The 24,892-nt window shown below is 37.0% G+C and overlaps 1 protein-coding gene across 2 annotated transcripts in view; it reads left to right on the top strand.

Moving 5' to 3' along the window:
- ARHGAP15 (Rho GTPase activating protein 15) overlaps window positions 1-24,892 on the top strand; it is a 321,487-nt gene that overhangs the window by 173,016 nt on the left and 123,579 nt on the right. For both annotated transcript variants that reach the window (XM_017740245.1, XM_008638204.2), the window contains exons 10-11: window positions 12,221-12,343; window positions 21,318-21,416. In XM_017740245.1, the coding sequence (XP_017595734.1) occupies window positions 12,221-12,343; window positions 21,318-21,416 (222 nt within the window). The remainder of the gene's footprint in view (window positions 1-12,220; window positions 12,344-21,317; window positions 21,417-24,892) is intronic.

Here is a 24,892-nt window from a genome sequence, read left to right as displayed (position 1 = left end):
TCTTTCCCTTTCAGTCAGTGCTTCTCACGCTGATATTCAAGGTTAGGTCTTCCCATGGACTTGGAAAGCAGAATTCAGTCTTCCATACAGAAATGGCTCACCTGATACAGTCTAGGGATTGTATTTATCTCTTTCATTGGCACTTTTTTAGACATAAAAAGTAAACAACCAGGACACAAAGATTCTTCTGTCCTTTAATCTCTTGCATCCAGTACATTCATTGTGAAAACCAAAGAGCAAACCTGCCTTAAGCCTTTTCATAGCACACAAAATATGTTCCTACATGTGATAACAGTTTTTGTAATTAATTTTTAAGGTGTTCAATTTAAACAAAGAAGTAACATTCTTATAAAACTGAGCAACTCTTTTCAAACAGCACATTTAAAATAAATGAAATGAAAACACTTAAAAATACCCCAGTGCTAATACATTTGAAAAAAAGCCCTTTAGAGACGAAAAAGAATTATCAAGGAATTATCCTGAAATTCATGAAGACGCTTTGTACAGGACACAGAAATAATTTTAAAAGCACACAGGTATGAAGTCCTACTAGAGAAAGCTTTACAGTTAATACATTTTGCAATCACATAGTGATAGTACATTTTATAGTCACTTTTGCTGAAGAAAGTTATTCAGTCCAAGGACCCAGAGCCTAAGGGAAGGTGGCCAGATGTGGGCAGGGCAGAACAGGAGGGCAGCCAGATCATTTGCCATTTAGCAGGCTTTGGGGCACAAACTTATAAATCAGGGCAAGACTGCCTTTTTCTTGATGGGTATCTGCAATGAAAGACTTCATTCAAGGTGCAGAAACCATGGTTTGATCCACATCACTTCATGCTCACTCTTTCTAGGACAGACTGGCTGTGACATATTCAGAAAAGGCCTTTTTTTCTATTTTTCTCAGCAGTCAACTGGTTCCTGAGCAGCACACAGGTTTTTGCTTGAGAAGTGATACTGGAAGAACCAGAAAGGTGACTTAAGAATTAAGCAGTGCAGGTGATGATTTCAGGATCATTGTTTGACTGTCTTCTACCCAGGACATAGATACATTCACTAAAACCAAACTCTTTGTCTCATTTCTATGGTTCCCTAGAAGTTCAGAAGTTACTGCAAAAATAATCTTTGTATGTATATTTGTGTGAAAACATATGTAATAATCTCTTTCCTTTCTAGGTAAAATTAAAGATGATTATTTTAGGGTGTTATAATGCTCCTACCTTCCTTTCTTCTTTTGAAAGTATTTCAGTTGATGTGTTTGAATGAAAATCAAAAGATAGCACTAAAAATTAATGAATAAATAATGAAAACACTGTAACACCTGGATTGTTATATAGTGTTATCTGAAGATCACTCAATTTGATAGATCAAGGGTAGAACTGATATTAAGGCACAATTACAAACAATGGAATACTTGATTTATTGTTGTAACTTTGCTCTTAATGCAAGCTACACAGTAATTTCTGAACTGAAATTTGAAATCTGGTTTAAAATATCTTTTGTTTTGGCATCTGATGGTTTGAGTTTGGGGTTCCATTATGAGAAAAACAAATTTTTTCTGTTATTTTCCCAGGTAGCTTGAGGGATGGAGGCAGAAGAAAAGGTGAGGGAGAGGCTTAAGCAGAGAGGATTGAAACATGGAAAAAGAGAAAGAAAATGAATGGGTGCTGAAACACTATAGTTTGCTGCATCATTTTTTATGAATTTGGTTTCTTTTGGGGTACTGTAGCAGATATTGCCTGCTGAGTGAGAAACAGTGCCAGGCAAGGTAGAACAGAGGTCTCATGTTCTCTAATAGAGTTTTTTAAAAATTTGTTTGTATTTGGTGTGTGTGAGAATGGAGAGGATCCATTAGAATTATACTTTCTGTCATCAATAACCCACAAGGAGAATGTTGTTTGACAGCAATTTTTTTATCTGGTGAGTTGTAACCCAGAAAATTAAGTTAGCAGAATTCACCTTTTCCAAACAATTTTTTGTTTGGAATTCATTTGTAGCTGTCCCTGCTCAAGTTACAGGTCATTCATAGTAATAAAGCTTTCTAATTCTGTGACAGAATATTCATAATGTCTTTAAAATACTCATCTGGATAATGGTCCCTAGGATCTGGACAGCAAGACTTCAAAAGGCAGAGTCCTCTGATCTCCAGTTTCCTTATTCTCTCTAAGCTTGGAAGGTTTCAGCTATCAAGTTTTATTGGTTGATAGTCTAATTGCATTTGTATTATCTTTCCCCTTAATATTATTTTCTTTTCTCTGTATTGGATTTCATCCAAATATTACTGTGACCATGAAGCAGTTTTCTGAAATGTTTTGCTTTTGCTTTGATGCTTAACTGCTTTACATGTGAGTGCTGCAATAAGGTGCAGGTTTCTGATAATAGTTTTTCTGTGAGGAAAAGTTTCCACAGTCTCCTGTACTTTGCTTATATTTGATAGAGCCCTTCAGTTTGAGGCTTTTCACGGACAAGATAAGGTTTGGTTAAACATCTGAACTTTTGAATGTTTATCTGAACTAGATTCGACCCCTAAATTTGTCCATCATTAGTTATTTTGCTTTTCTTTTTCGAGACTAAATTATGCCATTAAATATGTTCTAAAGTAGGTTAAGCGCCTGTGCAGTTTGTCAGCTGGAACATTAATTTTAAAGCTAAAACAGTCTTCTATTGGCTCTTTTTAACATTTTGTCTGAATTTTGACCATGGCTGGTCATACAGAGATTTAGTGCACCCATGAAAACCCCACATGTAGCTGATTGAAGTGTCTCAGAGTTGTTGTGATGACTGGCCTGATTTTATTTCAGGAAAATACCCTGATAATTAGTAATTATTTGCCTGCTCAAGCAGCTTGTTCCAGTGCAGCTGTTCTGGAGACTACATAAAGTACTAAATGTCACCACATGCCCTGCAGTATCTCTGGAAGGGTCTCCCTCTGAGCCCCTGTACAAGCAGACTTGGAGTCCCAGCCACAAAATGCATGGCTAAATAGACCAGCAGCTCCTTTCTGGACTTTCCTTTTCTGTAATTCCCCTGTCTCAGTCCTATAAGAGGATGACCCACAGCACATCTCACAAGGCACCTTCTCCACCCACAGCCTCTATAGGGTAGTCTCACAAAAAAAGCTGCAGCCTGCTTTTGGTCAGCTTTGTGGGTTTGTCTGTTTTATGCAGATCCTAAATCACCTTTAGGGAAGCCTTTCCAGTGTCCTCACATGGACATTACCTGAGCAAGGAGCTGTAACTGCTCAAAGGTCTGAAAATCAGTTTTATTTTAGCAAATGGAAATAATTTCTATATTAAAATTTAGTTGATGGCATGAGGGTGACTGTCTAAGGTTCATATTTATGTGAACGTAGATGTTGGAGATTCTTAGAAGCATTTTCACTTGAGGTAAGAAGTAAAAAGAATTCTGAAATCTGACGACGTGCTCCTTTCAAAAATGAGCTCATGGGTGATCTTTTGTTGTTATTCTTACTCTAATGATATAATTGAGGTAGGGATAATTTGATAAGGTATAGCTGACATATAAACAGAGTACAGCAAATGGATTTCAGATCTCTGGCTAGATATTTTTTGATTACTTTAAAGATAATGGGTGTGCCTTTCTCCTTTGTAAACTACCCACATCTACACTCACTGGAAAGTACTAAACTTGCTTTTTAAAAGAGAAAAATGTGCTGGAACTTGCGGTTTGAAATAGCAAATGTAGAGCTGAATGTCACTACTGTTTCTCATTGGAAGTAAACAGTTTTAGCATGTTGGTTTCATAACTTAGGCACTATGAATTAATTCTGTCCTTTATTGTATAAGAAACACTAGAAGTTCATTGTGGGTCAAAAAATATAGGATTATGAGTATAACTGGAGACTGAGTGCAATGAGAATATAATTAAATGTTAAAATAATTTACTTTTAAAATTTAGAAGAACGAAACATAATTGATAAAAGTTTCAAGAAAAAGGAAATTCATTGGTAGGGTATTCTTTCTGGAAGGGTGCCAAAAGACTGGATCTGAATAAGAGGCTCAACACAGTATCCAGACACGTCTAAATTTCAATATATGAAACCTTTGTATAATTCTTAACAAGGCTGATATAAACACAAGACTCCCTTGCTCTCTAGATAATTAATTTGCTTCCAAAAGCATAAGGCAGAATTATATGTAGGTTTTTAAGGTAAAAATTCCACATGGCTTACTAGCACCCAGCCCTCCAGAAGGGCTTTGTTTTGATGTAAATCTGTCCAGTGCTCCTGGTAGATAAAGGAACCATATCAGTTTCCTGTCCTTTTGCCTGAGCAATTTAGTATATGTGATGACTATTCATAATATTTGCAAAAGGTTGAAAAGGTTTTCTTTCAGATTAAATCAGGAGGCAAGTTTAAAGACTTGAAAGTTATTTGCATATAGTTCACAACAGAAGAAAGCAAACAGAACTCCATATTCTAAAAGCCCCTGAATGCATTATTTATTGTAAATTACTTGTTCAACTTGATCTGGAAATAGTCTACAGTATCTTGTTCTGTCTTCCTCAGCCTCCAGTTGCATGGGATTTCTTTCTTTATTTTGTGAAGTCTTCTCAAATAATATTTTATACTCTATATGTCAACTTCAAAAGTCATTAGCTCAAATATTGCAGTTCTTTTGCTCAGTAATTGTCATGTTTTATGAGTGGGATAAGACTGTATGGCTGCAAACACTGATTCACCCAGTTATGTAAGGGCAAGGACCACTCTTCAATTCCTATGTTATAGACCATCCATTGAGTATTCTCCTGGGAATATTTTTGCAAAGAGGCTGTGTCAAGAGTCCTAATCCCTGACACGAGCTCAGGGAGACCAGTTTCCCCTTCCCAAGTACACTGTGCTCTCTCTTCCTAGAGTCTAAATAGTCTGACTTTGTGTGCTGTAGCAGATTTCATCCAAGTCCCACATGTTTTACATTAGATGAACATAAACTGGTCATACTGTATGAATAAAATGAATTCATGATTTCTGGCATTGTGGTTTTTATATTCAAGTTAGGTTTGTATAACAGCATTTCTAATATTGTGACAATACCAAAAAAAAATTGTGGAAAGAAAGGCTTGGCAAGTCCTGGGTGATCCACTCCAGTCCCTCCTGTCACAAGGTACAGTGTTCTGTGTCCTCATACATAAATTTATTAAGCTGCATCTTAAATTCTTTTAGTTTTATTTGCCACCATGACTTCTTTAAAAGGGTGGTTTAGAACTTCGTATTATGGCCAGTTTATACTCATCTATTCTTGTGCCAACATTGTTCTTCAGTTAAAACAGCACTTCATCCTCCCTGCTGTCCTCTTCTCCTCTCCTGCTCCTTTTCCCACCCCCACAAGCAAATTCATAGAGAACAATCACAGCTCTTCCCAGCCATTTTCTAGCTGGCCAAACATGCCGAGCTCCCCAACTCCTTCCAAAATCTCAGCAGCCTCTTTCTCCTGGTGCTTCTCACTGCTGCTGCCTGCACCTCTTCTGCCAGGAAATTCCACCTCACAGATGAGTGTCCAAGGTTATATACCCATGAGAGAGAATTATTTTGTATCAATTAAAATTAAATATTTTGGACCTGTTGGTCAGTGGGACAGGCTGCCCAGGGCAGTGGTTGAGTCAGCATCCCTGGAAACGTTCAAAAGAGGTGAAGATGTGGCACTTGAGGACATGGGTTAGTGGTAGGCTTGGAATTGCTGAGGAAAGGTTGAACTTGATGGTCTTAGAGGTCTTTTCCAACCTTAATGACTCTATGATTCTGTAACACCAATCCTTCTCTAACCGTGCTTTGGGTAGTACCAGTTCTAATCTGCTTACTCCAATTTCCAGTCTCAAAGTCACCAAGTTTTTGCCTGATATCCCAAATTCTTGTCTCAACTGATGATACTTCTAGCCTTGAGTCAACAAGTAATTTTTTGAATGCTTCTACTTTGCCTGCTGAAGTCTTTAATAAAATCACAAAGACAAGTTCCAGGAATAATTCAGGACATCCACTGGTAACTTCCCTGAAGTACAGTCATTCTCCTTTCAACAAAGTTCATTTTAATACCTTATTTAGTCACTTCACAGTTATTGTTTCAGTTCTCTACATCTTCTATAGTTTAACTAATCATTTCCTATTTGGCATCATATCAGATGCACAACTGAAATCCAGATAGATTTGTCCTATTGTATTTTCCTTTTCTAAAAAACCTTATTTATTTTATTAAAGAAAAGTACCTGTTATGATTTTGTTCATAAATCCAACACAAACTCAGAAACATTACTTACATTTCTAAACATTTATGTTGCAAATAGCACTAAGAAAAGCTGTGTGGGGAGTGACATTTTTATTTCACAATGTAAATGTGTAGTGATGTTTAACACGCTATTAATTTATTTCCATTTATTATTAGAGAGGGACAATTTTTTAAAAAAAATTCATATGCTTAAGAGCATGATGCAAAATATGAATTATACAGTCATTTTATTGAATCTTTACTGCTAATGCACGCAAATTTCACAAACTGTAATGACACTACTGAGCACTTAAGTTGTTAGGCTGTCATATTACAGAAAAATTATTTGTGCTATATAATCACTGTTTTCTTTTTCCTATTGTTTATTTCTGAGCTTACTTCATAAACATCTGTAAATGTAGATATATTTGCTGTGGCAAATATCTATTATTGCACCATAAACCTGAATGACTTCAGGTCCTTTGGTGCCAAATCAAACAAAATCTGAGCTGCTCCTGGAAGGTGATACCCATTCTGATGCTGCATATTTTGGGTCTATGCTCTGTAGTTATAAAATCTGAAATTTTGAAGCTTAGAAGAATAATGATTGGAGTCAATGCCTAATTCCTGCCTTTTTTCCCCTCAGTCATTTTTCTAGTGCCTTTAAACTGGATGTGTACTTGTCTCTTATTCTACTCTTTTGACAAAAAAAAATAAAATTAGTAATTATAGTGTGTATAATTCAGAGACACGCCCAAGGACTTCACTAAGGGATCAAATAGGAGGACTGGCAAAAGTCCTTTGCTCAATAAAGAAGGTGAGGTGAATTCTTTATCCTTAGTGAGCAGATTTTTTTGGCTTCATCTCAGAGCATCACAAAGAAAAGGAAGGAAGAAGGACTTGGTTTTGTCACTCTCAAAACTCTGGTTCTGGTTGAAAACCTGTCTATTTTTACAGGCAATGATGCATGCTGCTCCTTCCTTGAAGGACTAACAGTAATTTCACACCTGCTGCATGCCAAAAAAACTTGCAGAAATGTTGAATTCTGGATTTCAGTGGTATCCAATAAAACTTAAAGCCATGAGTTAATATATATTAAATTACACTGTCTTTCAGAATGTAGTCAGAATCATACACCTCTGCACATTAAGATATATTTCTTCAGAAATATAAGATACCCGGCAATTAAGCATTCCCATTACTTGAAATTAATTACTTAATTAATTAATTCCAACTAATATTTTCGCACATATGTTATAGCACTGCTGTTAGACTTGCACTTTCTTTCTCCAAAGTCAGGAAGTCACCTTCTCCTGCCTCCCTCTTTTGCCATCTCAGCTTTGTTTCAGTCCTTCAAGGTGTTGCTGAGGACTCTGGTTATGAGTCTGTAAAGCACTTTAGAAAATTATTACTTTAAGACATCAGAGATGAGAGTTAAGCACATGGATCTGTTCACATGTATTTTAAGAAAGTTGCAGCTAGGATTTTGGTCCATGCATTCTGTATTTTGAATGATCAAGCCTGTCATTTTTAGTATTCCTTGGGAAATAATTACCAAAACTCCGTTTATGGGTGTTATCAATATACTACAACTCATCCCTTTCTAAGAACTCCACAAAATTTTAAGTCTTTGAAGAGTACAAAAAAAATATGCATGGTCCAGACTTAACGTTTTTTTTTCCAGGAGATCAAGGGTAATGAAAGAGAAGGTAGGAATGTAAAGATATTTGAATTTCTTAACTGTTTATCCATTCCCACTGCTGCTCTTCATTCTGCTCTTTCCATCCAAATGAATTATATACGATAATTTTAGGTGTTATAATAAACAGATAGGCATCTTAATAATGTATTTCAGTTAGGAAGAGGTACTTGAAAGAAATTGGTTTTGCAATACACATGATGTGAGACAATCAATAGTGCTTTAGTCTGACAAGCACTGTCAATACCCATTGTCACAGTTCAGAAAGTCATTAATGGATAGTTCTTCAAAAACCAATGCTTTCAACACGTTGGAAGTGTTCAGATACACTATACCTGGCAGGAATTAATCATAGGTAAACCCCTGAGATTGTGTACAAATGCAGAGTAAATTAAGAGTGAAATAAAAGTCATTGGAAAGAATTTGAGATCATGTTAAAGGGAGCTAAAAAATCTTGCGAATAAAATATGGAGTTTAGGACATATTAAAAAATTTTACACTCTGAGTCATTCAGGCTTTGCTCAGAACATCACACCCAGGAAAAACATTCTCCTAGAAATACATTGTCTAGATGCATGATTAAATTCACAGGAAGTAATCTCATAAACATTTTTATCCTAGCCCTGAAGATGCCAGAGCCTTGCCCACCTCTGTGAGTGGTGGCCATGTCCAAACCCTGGAGAGAGGCTTTTGTAGCTTCATTGTGCAATTTGTTGGTCACTACTTAATCCTGATTAAACCATAGTAAATTTATTCTCAGTGCATCATATTTCGGGCACTGAATGTTAAAAAGTGATTCTTCATCTGTACATTTCAAAACTTTCTTTGATGGTACTATTTCTGTAGAAGTGTGTCACTAGGAGGTATTGCATTAATTCTTGTCTTCCGTGCTTCTGTTATTTATATGTTATTGTTAAGGCTAGATTTGAATAAGGATTCAGAGGATTTATATAAGCCAAAAAAAGACAGGTCAGTTTTTGATCACTGTTATTTTTCTTTTTTTCAGAGCATTTAACCTATACTTATCACCCCTAATTCAGCCAGTGTCATTACAGCACTATCCCATTATAAGGGCCAAAGATGTGTTCTTTATTTTAGTCCTAAAAACGTGTTCATACTCTTTTATTTTTGTACCCAATCTGAATGGCACTCCCCTAGTTTGATTAGCTGTTTTGATTTCATGAATCTTGAGAATTGAGGAAAAGATCTTGCCATTATTTAATTTATTATATGGCTTTCCAACCTGTGGCATAGATGGAGACTTAATAAAGTGTCAAAGTAATAAGAATACTTTTCTAGATCAAAGTGTTTATTTTATTACCAGCTAAACATGAAAGTTGGACAATATTCAGGTTACATTTTTGCTGATGAAATGTCCTTGCATGCACTTGTATTAGCAGAAAAAATATATAATTATTTTATATTTAATTCCATAAAAGTCTTATTTTTACTTCTGCATGGAACTGTCTTCCACTTTTTTATGTTTGACATTTGTCAGCCCTCTTTCATGGAGGATACCTCTGCCCAAATCCAGAACCTGAAATTTAAAAAGGAAGATGTTAAAAAAAATATTTATTGTGCTTTTTGAGTTTTATAACTACTGTTTTTTCCTTTTTTTTAACATTAAGTGTTCTTTGTATTTCCAAATATAATAGCAAAGTCATTTATTGTGGGGATATCGCGAAAAGAATTGTTTGGCAAGAGAAGGACTATTTCTAAGTGAGATCCCAACATGACTATTCCTGTCTAATCTTGGTTTTGGAACATGCTATCTAAACCCTTAAATTTCTGTGAGGCTTGGAGTTTTTTTCTGGTGACTCACATGCATTTAATAACATAAAATGAGAAATTCATCAACATTAGCTTTGTTGTTGTTTTGAGCTGTGTGCTATACAGCAAAACGTGGTGCATACAAAGATATCCATGACAATAATTATTCCTACCTCTAGATGTAGTTTTAACACCATAATTGCTGTTTCAGGTACAAAACTTCCAGCTGGGTTAACTTGTCTTTCTAAAGAGCGGGATGTTCACCCTGCTGTCCTACCCTTCACACGACAACCATGTGTACTTCTTTTGGAACACCTTAACTAGTCTGGTGTAGACTCAGAGCTAAGTGTGTAGTTCCAGTGAGCATAAAGCGCTTCAGAGTCCCGCAGAAAGGGAAAAGTGGCCAGCAAATGATTGATTTAAAATATATTTTCACCCCTGAATCATTTACATCACTTGGGGAAGCTTCAGAAGTCAGAATAAAGCCAACCTAGTTGTGAATCGTTATGGACACAATGACACTGAGCAACAAGAGAGACCCCAAACTAAACACAATTCGCTCCACTGTTTCAATGTACCACTAAGATGCAGAATTAGAAACATCCATTTGTTGTTCTTTTTATAGCACAGCCAAGTGACTTGGAATTTTAGCTTGTCCCTGCCAAGGATTGCTCAATTTCGAACAAAAAGTCCTCCGCTATAATGTTAAAAAAGCACCAACCATCGATTGAATGTTAATCTTTATGTTCTATGATACATCACTCCAGGAATGTTACCATTAAAAAATGTGAATTCTAGTTTTCATAAGTGATGGATTATTGTACCAAGCCATGTATTTTCCAGTAAAGTGTCCTTTTATTTGTCCTGTGTGATTACTAGTTTGTGGAAGTATGTGTGGGGTCATTTTAGTGCTGTGGGAAAATGGAACACTCTTCTGTTAAAATCAGTAGTGAAATCAGAAGCAAAGTATGCTCTGATCATTGTAGGCATGTGTTTAAATATTGCTTTCCTTAATTGGCTATATTCTATTTACTTAAAATGAACAATTTGGCAAGTTTTTCTCCCCTGACAACAGAAAAGCGTAAACCATTTTATAAGTTTGGCTGTTAAAATCAGATTTGTAATGTAAACCACAATGTTCCAGGGTTGTTCCTGTTGCTTAACCAGTTATTTTAGCTTGCCATTGTTTTATAATTGTGCACCTTTAAGTGTTTTGGTTCTGTTTATAACTAATGCAAAACACCTTGATATTAAAAAAAAAAAGACCAATAATAATGATCAGACTTTTAATTTGCTCTCTCTCTTTGCTTGGATCCTCTGTTTGAAGATTGTTGCATTATAGGGGAGGTTCAGTTCGGACGGGGAGAGAAGGGAGCACCTCTGTAACTGCAGCTAAATTATCCTGGGTTTTGTTTAGGAATTCTGTCAAAGGGACAACGGACCAGGCTTCTGCCAATTCACCTTGTGAAGAATATTGTATTTTGGTGGACTGATTGATTGATTGATTGATTAATTGGTTAATTGATTTCCAAGAGAAGATGGAAGGCTGCTCTTTCCTTAGAAAGCAGAAGTTACCCTTCTCTGAGCTGGAGGCCTTTGCCAAGGGAGGCTGTACCACCCTGGCTGCCCCATTAACCTGCTCAGCAATGTGAGCAGTGAGAGAGCTCAGGACACTGAACAAGAGCTATTCAAGGGTGGCAAGTCTCAGGTGATTTGTTAGAAATCATTAAAAATCAGCTTGTTCAGGAAAAACTCTAGAAAAGGTCTCCCCGCAGCATCTCTGCTGCTTCTGGAGCACGCTGAGCTTCTCCTCCCTACTACCACTGCCTATTTTGATAGCCATCATGATGCCCTGTAAGCACCTCAGCAGAGAAAAAGTTAAATGTATGCCTTTGAAACCTCCTCCAGGGGATTTTCTGCAGCTGGATTTGATGTCTTTTTGACACAAAGCAGGAATAAGTTGCGTTCAAATTGTTTCTCTGTTTGGTAAATGCTTAAATATAATATAATCATTAGGACGGGAATACTTTTCTTTCCATAAATTAATGCATCTTGCACACATTTCATGGCACATGGCCATGTTTTCTATAACTGCATTAAATATATATATAACGCTTAATCCATCTTGGCAGGAGCATCCAGTCCTTCACTGGTGGTGTAACCATCCATCCTTCCTAATAGCAAGGAGCCCACAGCTAATAGTGCATAGCACACTCAGAGTTGGAGCTGAAAAATCACCCATGTGAAACTTGTGGGATTCGTGAACACTTCATGAGCAAACTGGTCACCATCCAAATACTTATGGGCAATAAATAACAGAGCTCTGCATATAACCGGCAGAGTGAACTCATCGTGTTTATTCACAAAAGTATTAATCAGATGTTTGTAGTGTCCAACCAGCCGTGCTGCTGACCTACCGCACAACTGGGATCTTACCAGGCTGGTTATGGCCACTATTTTCTCAGGGTATTTGAGAAAAGTACTGTTAATTTAGAAATATTGTTTCACTAAAAATTTCCCTTTTGATTTCCTTCAGTTTTCAGGCTGAACTACAGTGCCTCTGACACAAATGACAGAAGCAGAGTTAAAAGCCGATTAAAGAAGTTCATCTCTCGAAGACCGTCCTTGAAAACATTGCAAGAAAAGGGACTTATTAAAGGTGTGTTTAGTCTTCCATACTTCTTGATGCAAAAATTAAAAATTCACAAATGAATATTTTACCCTCAGCCCATTGGACAAACACTTCTTAAATATGGTTTTGTTGCTGTATCTCATAACACACTGCTGAACTATAAAGAAAAAAAAATTAATGTATGGTTCATCTACCTCTGTGATAGCTGACTGCTGCTACAGTTTTTCTGCTTTGTTGTGCAAGTGGTAGAAGCCCCTCCATTTAAAACTATACACAATGCAAATCAAGATGCTGCACAACTCCATTTCTTTTCAAGAAAAGAATGGAGACATAGTTTCATGTTTTAGAACCCAAAATAGGACCCTCAGATGCTGTGCTGACTAATTTGTTGGAATACGTTCTGCTGCCTTCTCTCATTACTTTTCTAACTCACCAACAAAATCCATTTTTAACAATTTGAAATACATGTCAGCAAATAAGTAATGCTTTGAATCTGTGGGGTTTTTTTCCTATTCCAATTTCTTGCTAAGTTGGTCAGCCATCACTTTCACATATTCTTAAAAAATTGTTTCTTTGATAAAATGTGTTTGTTAGTTTATCCAAGAAGTGTTTCCCTGAGAAGCTGGTAGTTAACTTGAAGGCAGTAGCATTCTGACCACTAGCATCCAAGTAAAGCTGTGTTTTTAGATACTGTCTGGAATAATGCTTGAAAAATTTATGCACTCCCAAATTATTATGTGTGAAACCCACAACTGCACATGCAAATTGACTAGAAAGGGGCGTTTTGCCAGCAGCCCCTGTCAATCTTTGGAGTGTGAGTTTTCCAGTGGTGTGTCAAAAATGTAAGGGGTGTTGCTAGTCTGTATTAAACTGAGCCAAGAGATTGACCCCAGTCAGCATAAGCTAAAGCAGCCACAAGAGTTCAACACCAGCTGGGCCCATGTCTGGAGAGAAGAAGTTTTGATGAATTAAGTTCTTATGTTTTAGATACGTGCAGAGATGCTCAGTACAGTGTTGTTTACTGTAAGGAAGTCTTCTTTATATGAAACCACAATGTGCCTCAGTTATGGGGTTCTGCTCCCAGCTGCTGCAGAAACTCTGAAAAAGTGTCATTTATGCATCAATATGTGTGTGTGAGGTGTGCATACTCGCACACCAAACTTTCAGGATCTGTCCTCACACGTTTGTAGTAACTGATTTCAGTACTTCTGAGGGTTTTGTCTTTTTGAAGTACTTTGTGAGATGAGGGTGGGATTTGAATGGGTCATGTTTGTTTGTTTCAGTTATTACAGTAATACAGGAGTAATTTATAGTCTTTTAATTTCTGGATTTAAGGGTTGGGGGGGTTCTTCGTTTATTAAAGTGTGGCTGATGAATCTCCTGCGGTGTTACATAGGGATCAGATGTGATCCCTGCTAACAAATCCAGATTCATTAGCATAACTCAAATCCACCCTCTAATATATCTCTCTAGGAAAGACAGATGAATTTGGATTTGTCTAGAGTTGCATCAAACTCTTGATTCATAAACATAACTTGGTTCTACCTGGGATACTCTTCCATGGAAAACAGAAATGCTTTGATTTGTGACACAGTAACTCAGAATCTGTACCCAGCACAGTTTTATTACCAAACTAATGTTGCCATGAAGAAAACATGTTAGTGATCTACCATGAAGTTTCATTAGGATTAGGTTTTGGCCATGCAAATGAGGCAGGATTCGTTAGCACAGCTTAATTCCAATCTACGGTAAGTCTATGTGAAATGCTCATTTGATAAGGTTCCTTCATTGTCTTCACCACAGTTTATCCTTTAATCTGTTAAAATGTTATGAAAATGCAGTTGCAGTGCTTATGCAGAGACCACTTTTAAATGTTAATTTTCAGTCTTGCATTAGAATATTTTTAAATTGCAAAATGCAACCACCCAGATTACCAAGGAAAAGCTTGCCAAATTTTTGTATTATAAGATGCATCTATTTATTTTTCTAAAGGTGACTTAAATGGTTGCAGAAACCCCTCAGAACTATTTATTTGCTTGTTTCTTAAGGGAAAAAAATGTTAACCAATTTTTACAAGAAAAAATTCCTCCAGCTCTGAGAACATGCCTACGAACTTTTATCCCATAGGGAAATACTTCTGTCAGAATTGTAAATCCCTTAAAATAGGGGCTCGTAATAAAAGTGTGTATAAAGCCTTGCAGGACATCTTGGTACCAAATTCCTGACAAAGAGCTGTTCTGTGTGCTGGTGAAGAATTGATATAAATATCTGTGAAGCGTGTGGTGTTAATTACTCCAATGCAGCGGCACTGTAGGTGCTGTGAAAACCTTCACTTTTCATCAAGTGCTATTCATATTTGCCAGGGGCACTATAAAGCTCTCAAATCTATATTGATTTTTTACATTGTATGTCACATTGGAACCAAAACTCCCATAAATTTAACACGTAAATTATAGTCATGAGTAAATACATTTTAAGGTGGTAAGTTCACTTAAACACAGTACTGTGCTCTGTGAGTTGCTGATGCGTGCACACTTGGCCAGAAGACTCGACACATTTCTCCACATTAACCAAATTTGGGAATACAGGCTTCAAAATTAAATAGCAGTTTGATCTCCTGGGGTACTTTGTTCTGCCAACACTGTTATCAGGAAATCTAGAAATTATGTGATTGTCATTTAACTCTTACCCAAGCTTTGCTTGTGTAGAGTGTAGCAGATATCCGTGTAGAAAATAAAGTAGGGAGTTAAATGAAAATAGTACGGAGGATAGCACTCAGACCAGGGAATGTAGAAGACTGATGGGTAAATGTTAGTTACGTGTTGATCTGAAAATGAAGATGCACCGACATTTTACATGAGAAAAAGTTATTTTTGTCATCATTGCCCCATTTGTTTTCTAGTCCTGTGCGTAAAAGAAGCCAGAATGGGAACAGCACGTTGGCTCCGTTCATTGCAGTGGGCTGGTGACTGGGGCTCTTCATGCTCCAACGAGAGCTCTAATGAAGATCATCTGTCCTTGTTCCATCTCACTCATGCGTACACAAAATATCCTTGGTCTAGAAGCTTTTTGAAGCATTTCTGAGATGATGTGCAATACAGGGACATTGTGGGATGTGTTTGTGTCTCCAAGCACACTTGTGTTCTTAGATATACACGTGCACACAACCTAGAAAAAGTAAATAAGAGGCATGTCCCATGTCTGCCATTTCAGCAGTGTTATTTTGAGAATAACTGTTCAAATTTATACTCTAGGGCAGGGGTCCTTGGTTCCTTGGGATTGAAATATTCTCAGAATTTACAGAATCTGCACTAATATGCTAGAAAAATAATATATAAATCTTCTCTTTTAAAACGACTTTATAGTCTATAATTGAACTTTGACCTTTATGTTTGAGCTTTGTCATGATTTACTGTTACCCAGGATAAATTGCCAACCTTCAACTTGATGTTGGCCTGCTAACATCCTGATTTCTGAGACTTTCTAGACCAACAAAGGAAAAGAAACTTCTCTGAAACTGTGATTTTAAAGCTATGGTGGTTGTGTTGGTAATACACTATCACAAAATACACTCTCAGTAAACAGTAAAAAAACATGAGCAACAACCTCCCATAAATGACACTGTGGGAAATGAGGAAAATGAAGCTATGCAGTTGGCAAGAAATTTATTTTTCTTTTTTTTTTTAGGGTGGATCTTTCTTTCCCAAAAGCTAGACACTGAAGGAACTTCACTGAATGTATTTCATAAGCTAAGGCAAAAACCAAAACAGCATAAAATTTGGAATGGTTACAACTGTTTCAAGATGAAAATAAAAGCCACTCAATTGCTAGTGAAAGGAACTAGCTGTGATTTGGCTTGATAGCCTATAGAACAGGGCTCAGCATATGTCGGTGGTTGTGCAGATCGCAGCACAGAGATCACCAACCATTTCATTTCCAGGCAAGGGAAAATGTCTTTATTGTATATGTCTCACTGGACCTCGGAGTAGTTCAATGTAAGGAGTGAAATGTTCATGAGAAGTCCAAAAGAGCGGATTAAGACCCACCTTTGGTGTGTTCTGTAAATCTTGCGGGTTATGAAGGAATTTTGCAAGCTTTCTGGTGCACTCAGAGCTTAGGGAAAGTTAGGAAATGTTTCCTTTGACTTGCAGGGACAATGGGTCACAAGGGTATTTCTTTCTTTGACAAGGACATTTGGAAGCACTTTTCCTAAACCCTGTGGATGGCCAGACACTGAACAAAGCTATTTATTCCTTTGACATGATGCTAAGAAATGATTCAGAGAATTTTAAAATACCTCATTTTGGGAGAAGTGTTTTGAGTAGTACAGCAGACACACTCTCTTTGAATTCAAACAAGCTCTTGTCCCCAGTAAAAACCAGAATTTCTTAAGAGAGACCTGTGTCTGTAGTACTATCTTCCCTTTTTCTGAGAATGTGAAACAAATCTGGCAGCTCATATGCCACTTAATAGTAACTGCTCACAAATGTAATTTTTTTTTTTTTAATTGATGACCACCACAGATCGACAATGTATAGTAAATCTCCACATTAAAAGGACTGGCAAGATTCCCAGCTTGCATAAATCAGGGAAGCTCCACTGACAACCTCACCAACTCCAGTCAGCTGAGGACCTGCCCCACTTAATGTAAAAGTTTCATGGCATTATTTGGAGCCCCAGTCTGGAACCAGCATGACTTTAATGTCTGACTTAATGCGTCTGACTACAGATAGAGCAGCCAGAAGTCACCTTTAAGAGTATGGCTCCAAATGCATCACTTCCCCCTGCAAAAGTTCACAACTCTGGTGCCTACTGTCCCTATCCCTCTGCTTGTACATTCATCTCTGATTTTGTGTTTTCATTCTCCTTCCCTCTTTTCCTTCCCAACATTCAAACAGATACAAAGAAAACAACTTGGATGAAGATAAAAAGCTCTTTTAGTCCAGCAGTTCAAATCCAGATGTAGCACAGTTAATTCTGTTCCTGAAAGGCACAGGATTACATAGATATAATTCACGTTTCTAAAAACTTTTGCATTGTACATTTATACCATCTCCTCTCATGCCAGAATTTAAGCTTCTTCCTGAGAAACAGGAGTATTGGCCATGCCCTTCCCTGTTTTTTTAATAAAGAACACTGAAGAATGAATTCCTTCCGAGTATGGCCACATCCCATCCATGTGCACCCAAAACAGTTAAACAATGACATTTTCAGTGAGGATGTGGCTTTAGTGATTTTGTTTTAACTGTTTCTTTTCCAGAAGAATTGCCTCCCATAGTTGAGATTTCTGCAACTCAGGATTAGTGACTTTGTTGCAGTCTGCAAGAGCTACTCCAGAAAAAAAAAAGAAGCAGCTTTGTCAAGCTCAAGGAAAACTTGAAGCTCCCCAGAATGAGCAATTCATTGCAGCCATAATCATCATTTTATATTATACAACTTGTGAATGTCCATTCCCTTCTCTTCTGGTGTCTGGTTTTATATCCCTGTGCAAAGCTGTCACACACCCCACCATCTCCAGCGGAATTTTTAACGTGCAGATAGCAGGGATGTGTAATGTAAACCATACCACCAAACATATTATGAATATATTGCTCTTCTTAAAAATGCTTGTTGGTTTTTCATACTACAGTATTGACTAACTGTCGGTGTTTGATGTATGGTTTACCAGCCTGATGTAGACTTATGGTTAGAGCTTAACTTGTTAGTTCTGCTTTTGCAGCCAATTCAGAATAACTACAGATGCCCCAAGATATTAAAATTGACTGCTCAAATGGACTCAGTGTGGGAGTTTCATTGGTTTTAAATTGATAACAGCTGAAAGAGTGAATGATTAAAGCTGTATATGGGCATAGTATGCAGCTCCTTTGTAAGAGCTCTTGTGAACAGAATCCACTGCATGGGAATTGCCTTTGTTCTAATAAAAGATATTTCTGAACAATTGTTAGTTTAAATTTTTAAATGATGAAACAAGAGCATTTCAGGAGCCTATAGAGGAAATAATTCCTGAGAAACTGGAATAACTCTGAGAAGATAAAGTGGATTTCTATTCAGAGGGGAGCATTTAAAGTTAAGTAGCATTCCATAAGGTGGTAATTGTGTCTATTTCCCAGGCATTTGAGTTAAATAAGCTGGATAGGAAACATAAACTGTCATAACAGGAGGTTAGAAGTGTTGTGTACATCTTTTTTTTAAGTCATAAAAAATTAAGTTTTGGAAGACCTTATCACAAATAAATCAAACAAAAGGGGTTTTGCTTCCCTTATCCCTTTGGGAGCAGTTATTTTATTTTTTTGAAAAAATGTTCTGGATAGCTTTCCCTTAAACTAGTTTTAAAAAAAATATATCTCTACACTTATAAAAGAATAACAAAATAATATTTTAATATCATTTACATAGTGACATACAAATCTAGCTTAAAAAACTTAGCAATTCACATTCCTTGTTTTTGAAATACTACACAAACAAATCTTAGGTGAGTTTTCCACAAGTCCCACTGTCACTTCCACAAGTGTAAATATGGCAGTGTAACCACTGCCATTCCCATGTTTACGCACAGAAACAGTTCCAGCAAAAAAATCAATTGATTAGAGAGAGTCACGGAATTTGTGATACAGGAGTACTCAGGATTGAGAGTATTTGGATGGCTCTTGGGATCATGTACTTATAAATGCTCATTAATTTCTAGAAGGGGACAAAAACTCTCCAAAGCAGATGTATGCTGTTGTTTTACCAGTCTATTTTGATGTCCCAGAAGTATTAATGCTGTTTTGCTGCCCTTCCATCCAAGATACAAATCCTGAGTGCCTGTTTTCTAAAGAAGAGGTGATTTAAAGCTTAACTGCAGGGTACAGAATGTGACTGTATGCATACAGTGAAAGGTACAAAAAACGAGGTTAAATATCTTGCTGAATATATAGAATCTGCACCAAGAAATGAAGTAATGGACTAGGTGAGAATTGTAAAACTGTTTTCAGCCTGTTCAAAATTTCCTCCCAGGAATACCAAAAATTCTGTGTTCATATTGGAGATTGAAAGAATAACTGTGAAATAATCCAAAAAGTTGATTATAAAGTGGTTATAACACAGAAGAGAAACTGCTGAACAGCCACACATTAATTTCATTTCAGTTCTTCATGTGTTGCCATCTAAACACAGTGCAGTTCTTTGCCTGTTTTGCTTCTGAAATTGTTTACAAGTGTCTTTGTCCACCAAATAAGATACACTTTTACTTCTTTTTTAACATAATTTACATTGGAGACCATTCTATATTATGCAAAGAATTTGACAGGTCTTTGCTAAAATTTTAAAAAACAATTAAGATGTCAAAAGAGGAAGTGCTAGTACATTTTAATCATAAATCTCTGTATGTATAATTACCACTGAAGGCAGCTATAAATGTTTTATGGAGAAAATGTAACCAGACTGTGCTTTGTCAGAAACATAACCCCAAAACATGTAACAGACTGTTCGCTAATGCTTAACGCCACACATGCACACAACCTTCCTCAGAGCACTTCTGTGAACCCAGTCCTCCATCCCTTCTGCAGCCGAAACTCTGACTAACTTCAATTCAGGCTTTGATGTACTCTCCCAGAATGTAGATCACACGTTTTGGGAGGTGCTGGAATAAACTTCCCTGACGCATCTCGAGAAGTCCAAAGGAACCCCTGCCCTGCACCTTGTTTCCGTCACTCTGTTCCTTGCGCTGGGGTATTAGGAAAGAAAAGGCAATCGAGTCGCTCTTGAAATCTGAGCTGAGTATGAAATAGTGGTGATTAAAGAAAATGAAGCTCCCTGCAGAACAGAAAATAAAAAAATGGGACTTTTGCCTGTTAGTGAGGAAAAGTTGTGCTGCTTCTAGCAAGAAGTGCTCCAGCTGGTTATGGTGGAATATGGTGGCACTGACTATGGACGAAACATCCAGTTCCATGGGACCTGCTGCTGGCTTTGCTGTGCAGAGTCCAGACTGGTTCTATCACCCTTCTGCTATCTATATAATAATTTTCAAAGCCTCCACACCAATTTACAAACCGTAGTGCTCTGTTGAAATGCTATATGGAGACTGTCTCTTCGGATAAATGATGACAGTACACTCCTATTGTTTCAGCATTTAACTGGCTCCTATTGAGTAGTTCCTCTCATCTGTTTGATTCATTCTGATTTTAGCTGACAACGTCCCCGTTACTGATTGCTCTTTTCATAATCTCTCAAACGCATAGAGTGGAAATGAGGTGGAGGAAGCTAATTAGTAATCTGAAGAGTTGAACCTGCTAATATAAACATGTTTCAAGATCAACAGTCAAAGTTGATCAGAACTTTGAAATAATAAAAACTAAAAGGTGGCATTATCCAGTTAAAAGATTACTCATGAAGGAAGTGAGACTTATCACTACTTAAACTTGATTTAAGGTGAAACCTTCATCAAAAGACATCCGGTATCTTCTGTTTCTCTAAGCAGGCAATTGGATGAATCAAAAAAAAAGCTTTTGTGAAGTTGAGGTGAAATTGTACTAAGTGTTAATGATGCAAAGTAATGAAGTCCTTGCACTCCTACAGTGCTCCATGCAAGAGTGAAACTTCCAAATGTGTGGAAGAGACAGGTCACACAACCAGATGAGTTTCTAGGTTGGACCAAGAGCTGATATCATGTAGGAATTTGTATTCAACAACTTAGGGAGCTGTAGCTCTGGAGCTGCCTGTACTTTTTCTGTGGCAGGTCCAAGCAAACTCTGGAGACGTCCAAGCCTTAGAAAGGTTAAGGTGCAAGTGGCAATTGAAACTTGAAGCCAGAGGGGAGAATCAAGCACTATAGCAGCAGATGTGGAGGGATTTGGTTCTGGGGCAGAAGCTAATGACCACTAGGACTCCAAAAGAATTTGGTTCCAACTTTGTCCATCCATCTTCAATATCTGAGTTTTAAATTAATAGACAAGCTGAGAAGAGAGAAAAATCCAGCTAATAATATGCCTTAATGTATTTTCCTCTTGTTTTCCAAATGTAGATCAAATTTTTGGCTCCCATTTGCACTTGGTTTGTGAACATGAGAAATCTACAGTCCCCCAGTTTGTAAGACTGTGCATACAAGCTGTTGAAAGAAGAGGTGAGTACCTTATTATTTAATACTAATCAGAACTTTAACCTCATAACTCTGCTTGGATTTCCAGGGTAGGCAGAGTACAATCTATAATACAGTTATGAGTGGAACTATATCACATTCTGTGTATCTTCATTTTCTTTATATGATAAGACATTAATAGAACCCATTCATGCTGATTTTTGCCTTTTTTTTTTTTTTTTTTTTTACTTTTTTTTTTTTTTTTTTTTTTGACATGTTGGTTTAGTCTTTCTCTGGGTAAGCAAATGCTAAACATTGATAAAATGTCAGTAACTTTCATTCTAAAGTCCCTGCTGAATGTAAGGCTGATACTTTTTCCTAAGTCTTGAATTGTATTCAATCAAAATAAATGTTATGCTAGCATGGCCATATTTTTTTTTAATGAGTGCAGGTGTCTAATTTTTACAGTTATTTTAAAAGCTATGATATTGCAAAAATATTTAAATGAGTATCCATCCTCATTAAAAGTTTTGATTAATAAGAAGGATTTTCATAGTATAAAAAGGAGGCACTTAACATCGTTGCCTGCCTTCCTTTCTGCAGAGTGTATCTTCTCTCACTGAAGGTCATTTTCTTTGGAAGGTGCATGCGGTAGATGCAGAATCTTAAAATGTATTGTATAAAAATGTGAGGCTTCATCACCATCTGTTACAAGTTTACAACTTGTTCCAGGGATCTGGGGAAACATATATCTTGCAAAAGATAGAAAATTTATTTTGAGAATAAGGCTGGGTGAACCCATTGTCACTGCCATATACTGGAGTCTCAGAACAAGGGAGTCCATGAAGAATAAAAAGATACTTAGAACGTTATCCACAAAGGAAAAAGCTATTTTAATTCCACCATTGTTACCTGGTTTTATAGTGAAAGGTGCAATAAAACTACCCTGGAGTTTCAAACTCTGGGAAATTCATGCTTTAATTATACAGCAAAGAGAGCACTGGGATATTATTATTCCCAGAATGATTGGCAGGAAGTCAGAGACTGAAACAAACTGGAGATCGTTCAGTAGGGGGAGATAGTAGCATTGGGTTTTTGTGGAGGAAGGCTGGAGGCTGGATAAAAAAAGGGGAAAAATGTGTGAAGTGACTATTAATAGAGGAGGAATTGTGAGGTGAAATTCAGAACATGAAAAGGAAAGGCAGAGATTAGATTGCAAAAATGCCACTCCATGCAGAACATGTCTAACAAACTGCTTCGTTACGATCTCAGCACAAGTTCCCCCAAGAATCCGCTGGATATTTCATAGATGTTTTGGAGTATCTGACCACTCCTCCAAGCAGAAGTGAGGCCAGAGCTCTCTGCACTGCTGAACTGTAATAGAAAAATCTAAGGAACGTAATTAGATGTTTACTGTCTGTGTGATTATCAAAAAATGTTTGTATTAGAAACTGGATGTATCACTATTCCTTCAAAGGAACTCATCCTTCTGAGTACTGCATCATAGCTCTTGTGTTTCCTTCAAACTTGCTGTGACTTAGAGAAGCTTACCCCTTTTGGTTAGCCTAACATGTAAATAAAAGCTAATCATATGGCATGAGATAAAAATTTCACGTTACCACTATATTTATGAGTTTATATTTGATACGCAGTTTTTTTCTATTATCGTATTCTTGGATTAAGATGCTTGCATTTACTCACATTCTATTTACTCAAAGAGTTGTTTTTACTAAGTTCTGGCATAAACTATCTCAGGACAGCAGTAATTTATGTGAAGCTAAGTCCAATGTTTATGCAAGCTTCTGATGACATTTTATGCCGGGGTTGGTATTAGGAAGCAGTATGTGGAGGTGCCAAGTCTCCCGGCATGGCTGAGACTCAACAGATCTGAAGCCCTCCTCTTAATGGCCAGATATGCCTCCAGCCAAGATACTCAACTGCAGAGTCATGGGAAATACTTATGTACCAATTATGGGAAAGGCACATTTAATGAAAACTGTATGTTTACTTTCATAGTCTTAGTAAGATGGCCTAGATACTCGGTACAGCTGGCATATTGGCTGTGGTAATAAAGCTTTCTTTTCCTATTTAGAAAATATATCATCTACATACTGTAACTGTACCAAAAATGTTACTTGCGTGCTTCGCTTAAGATAAAGGATTATTAGGAAAAAAGACCTTAGGAGACCATCCCTAAATGTTACTTACAAACCATTCGTACTCCACTGAATGGTTGTGTTCTTAGCCATCAGCTCATGCTTTTAATTGTTATTCACCTACTGGTTTTCTATTTGTTTTTCTGACTTTTAAAGCATAATCACTGTGCACAGAAAAAAAGTCTAGCAGTGATCTGAATAAACCATATTAATTAGTACATTTTCCTGTGTAGACGAGGTTACACACAATAGCCAAATGTAGCAATATTCTCCCACAGATTAAAAATGTAGAGGTTGTCATTAACCATTGGCAAGATTTCCTATTTAGTTACATGATTTTAAAATGAATATCAAAAGGATGTTTATTCTGAATATATTCTTCTCTAACTAAGATCAAATTTTGGTCATTTGTCTCCTAGTTTGCTCCTTCACCATTTCAGAACAGGGGTGCTTTTTAAGATCTGATCTAAAAAACCTCACACTATAATGCATATTTATCTATCCAACAAGGATTCACTTGTGAATTTGATAAAAATGGAGTGAATTGCATTTTTTTCAGCCTCTTTTTGTATTTTTAGTTATTGAAGTAGAACTGTGAAGCAGAAGGTCTTTCTCCATTTTCTCAGCCATCTTGCAGAGCTGGTAGTGGAGTTTAATAAGGAGAGGCAATAAAAATGTGCCCATTCTTGGAAACTTGCAAGGAAATTGTCACATTTAATTTTTATTTTTTTTAAGGAAACTCAGTTTTTCCCTTCATTTTTCTTGTACTTATGAATTACTTATAATAATTACTGAATTATTCATTCATATTTTTTGATGAACTTCTAGTCCCAATTACTGAGCTATCCAGACCTGTACCACTAAGGTCAAAACTATCCTGGGAAAGCATGTTGTACCCTTGGTATCTCATGCAATATCCTGAATAGAAAAACCTCCCACATCTGTGGTGGGACCTGGTGAGGATAACAGAATAATTCTGTACCATGAAGCAATCAGATTGAAGAAATACAGGGACTACTCAAAGATCTCCAGAATTTCTTCATTTCCTATCTTGTCAGGGACTTCAAGGAAATGTTTTTGATGGAACAGCACATTCTGTGGGTTTTTTCTGTTTCTTCTTTTACTTTGCCATCCACACCTACCTTGGATGGACCTCAGGCTTTTCTGGGGCTATCTGTTGACCTGCCCTTTTCAATCTGTATTCCTGTTTTCAATCTGTTTTTCACTCTGCTTCCTTCTTCCCCCTGGAAAGCATCTGACAGGTAGCACCAGCTCTGAGCTGAGCAGTGCAGCGAGGAGAGCCTGGGACAATCCTCCCAGTGCACTTTAACTCACACACTGAGCACTCCTGCCAAGGGTGGGGCC

This window comes from Corvus brachyrhynchos, unplaced genomic scaffold (genome assembly GCF_000691975.1).
Source record: "Corvus brachyrhynchos isolate BGI_N302 unplaced genomic scaffold, ASM69197v1 scaffold126, whole genome shotgun sequence".
Lineage (NCBI taxonomy): Eukaryota > Metazoa > Chordata > Aves > Passeriformes > Corvidae > Corvus > Corvus brachyrhynchos.
This window is presented reverse-complemented; position numbering and strand designations above follow the sequence as displayed.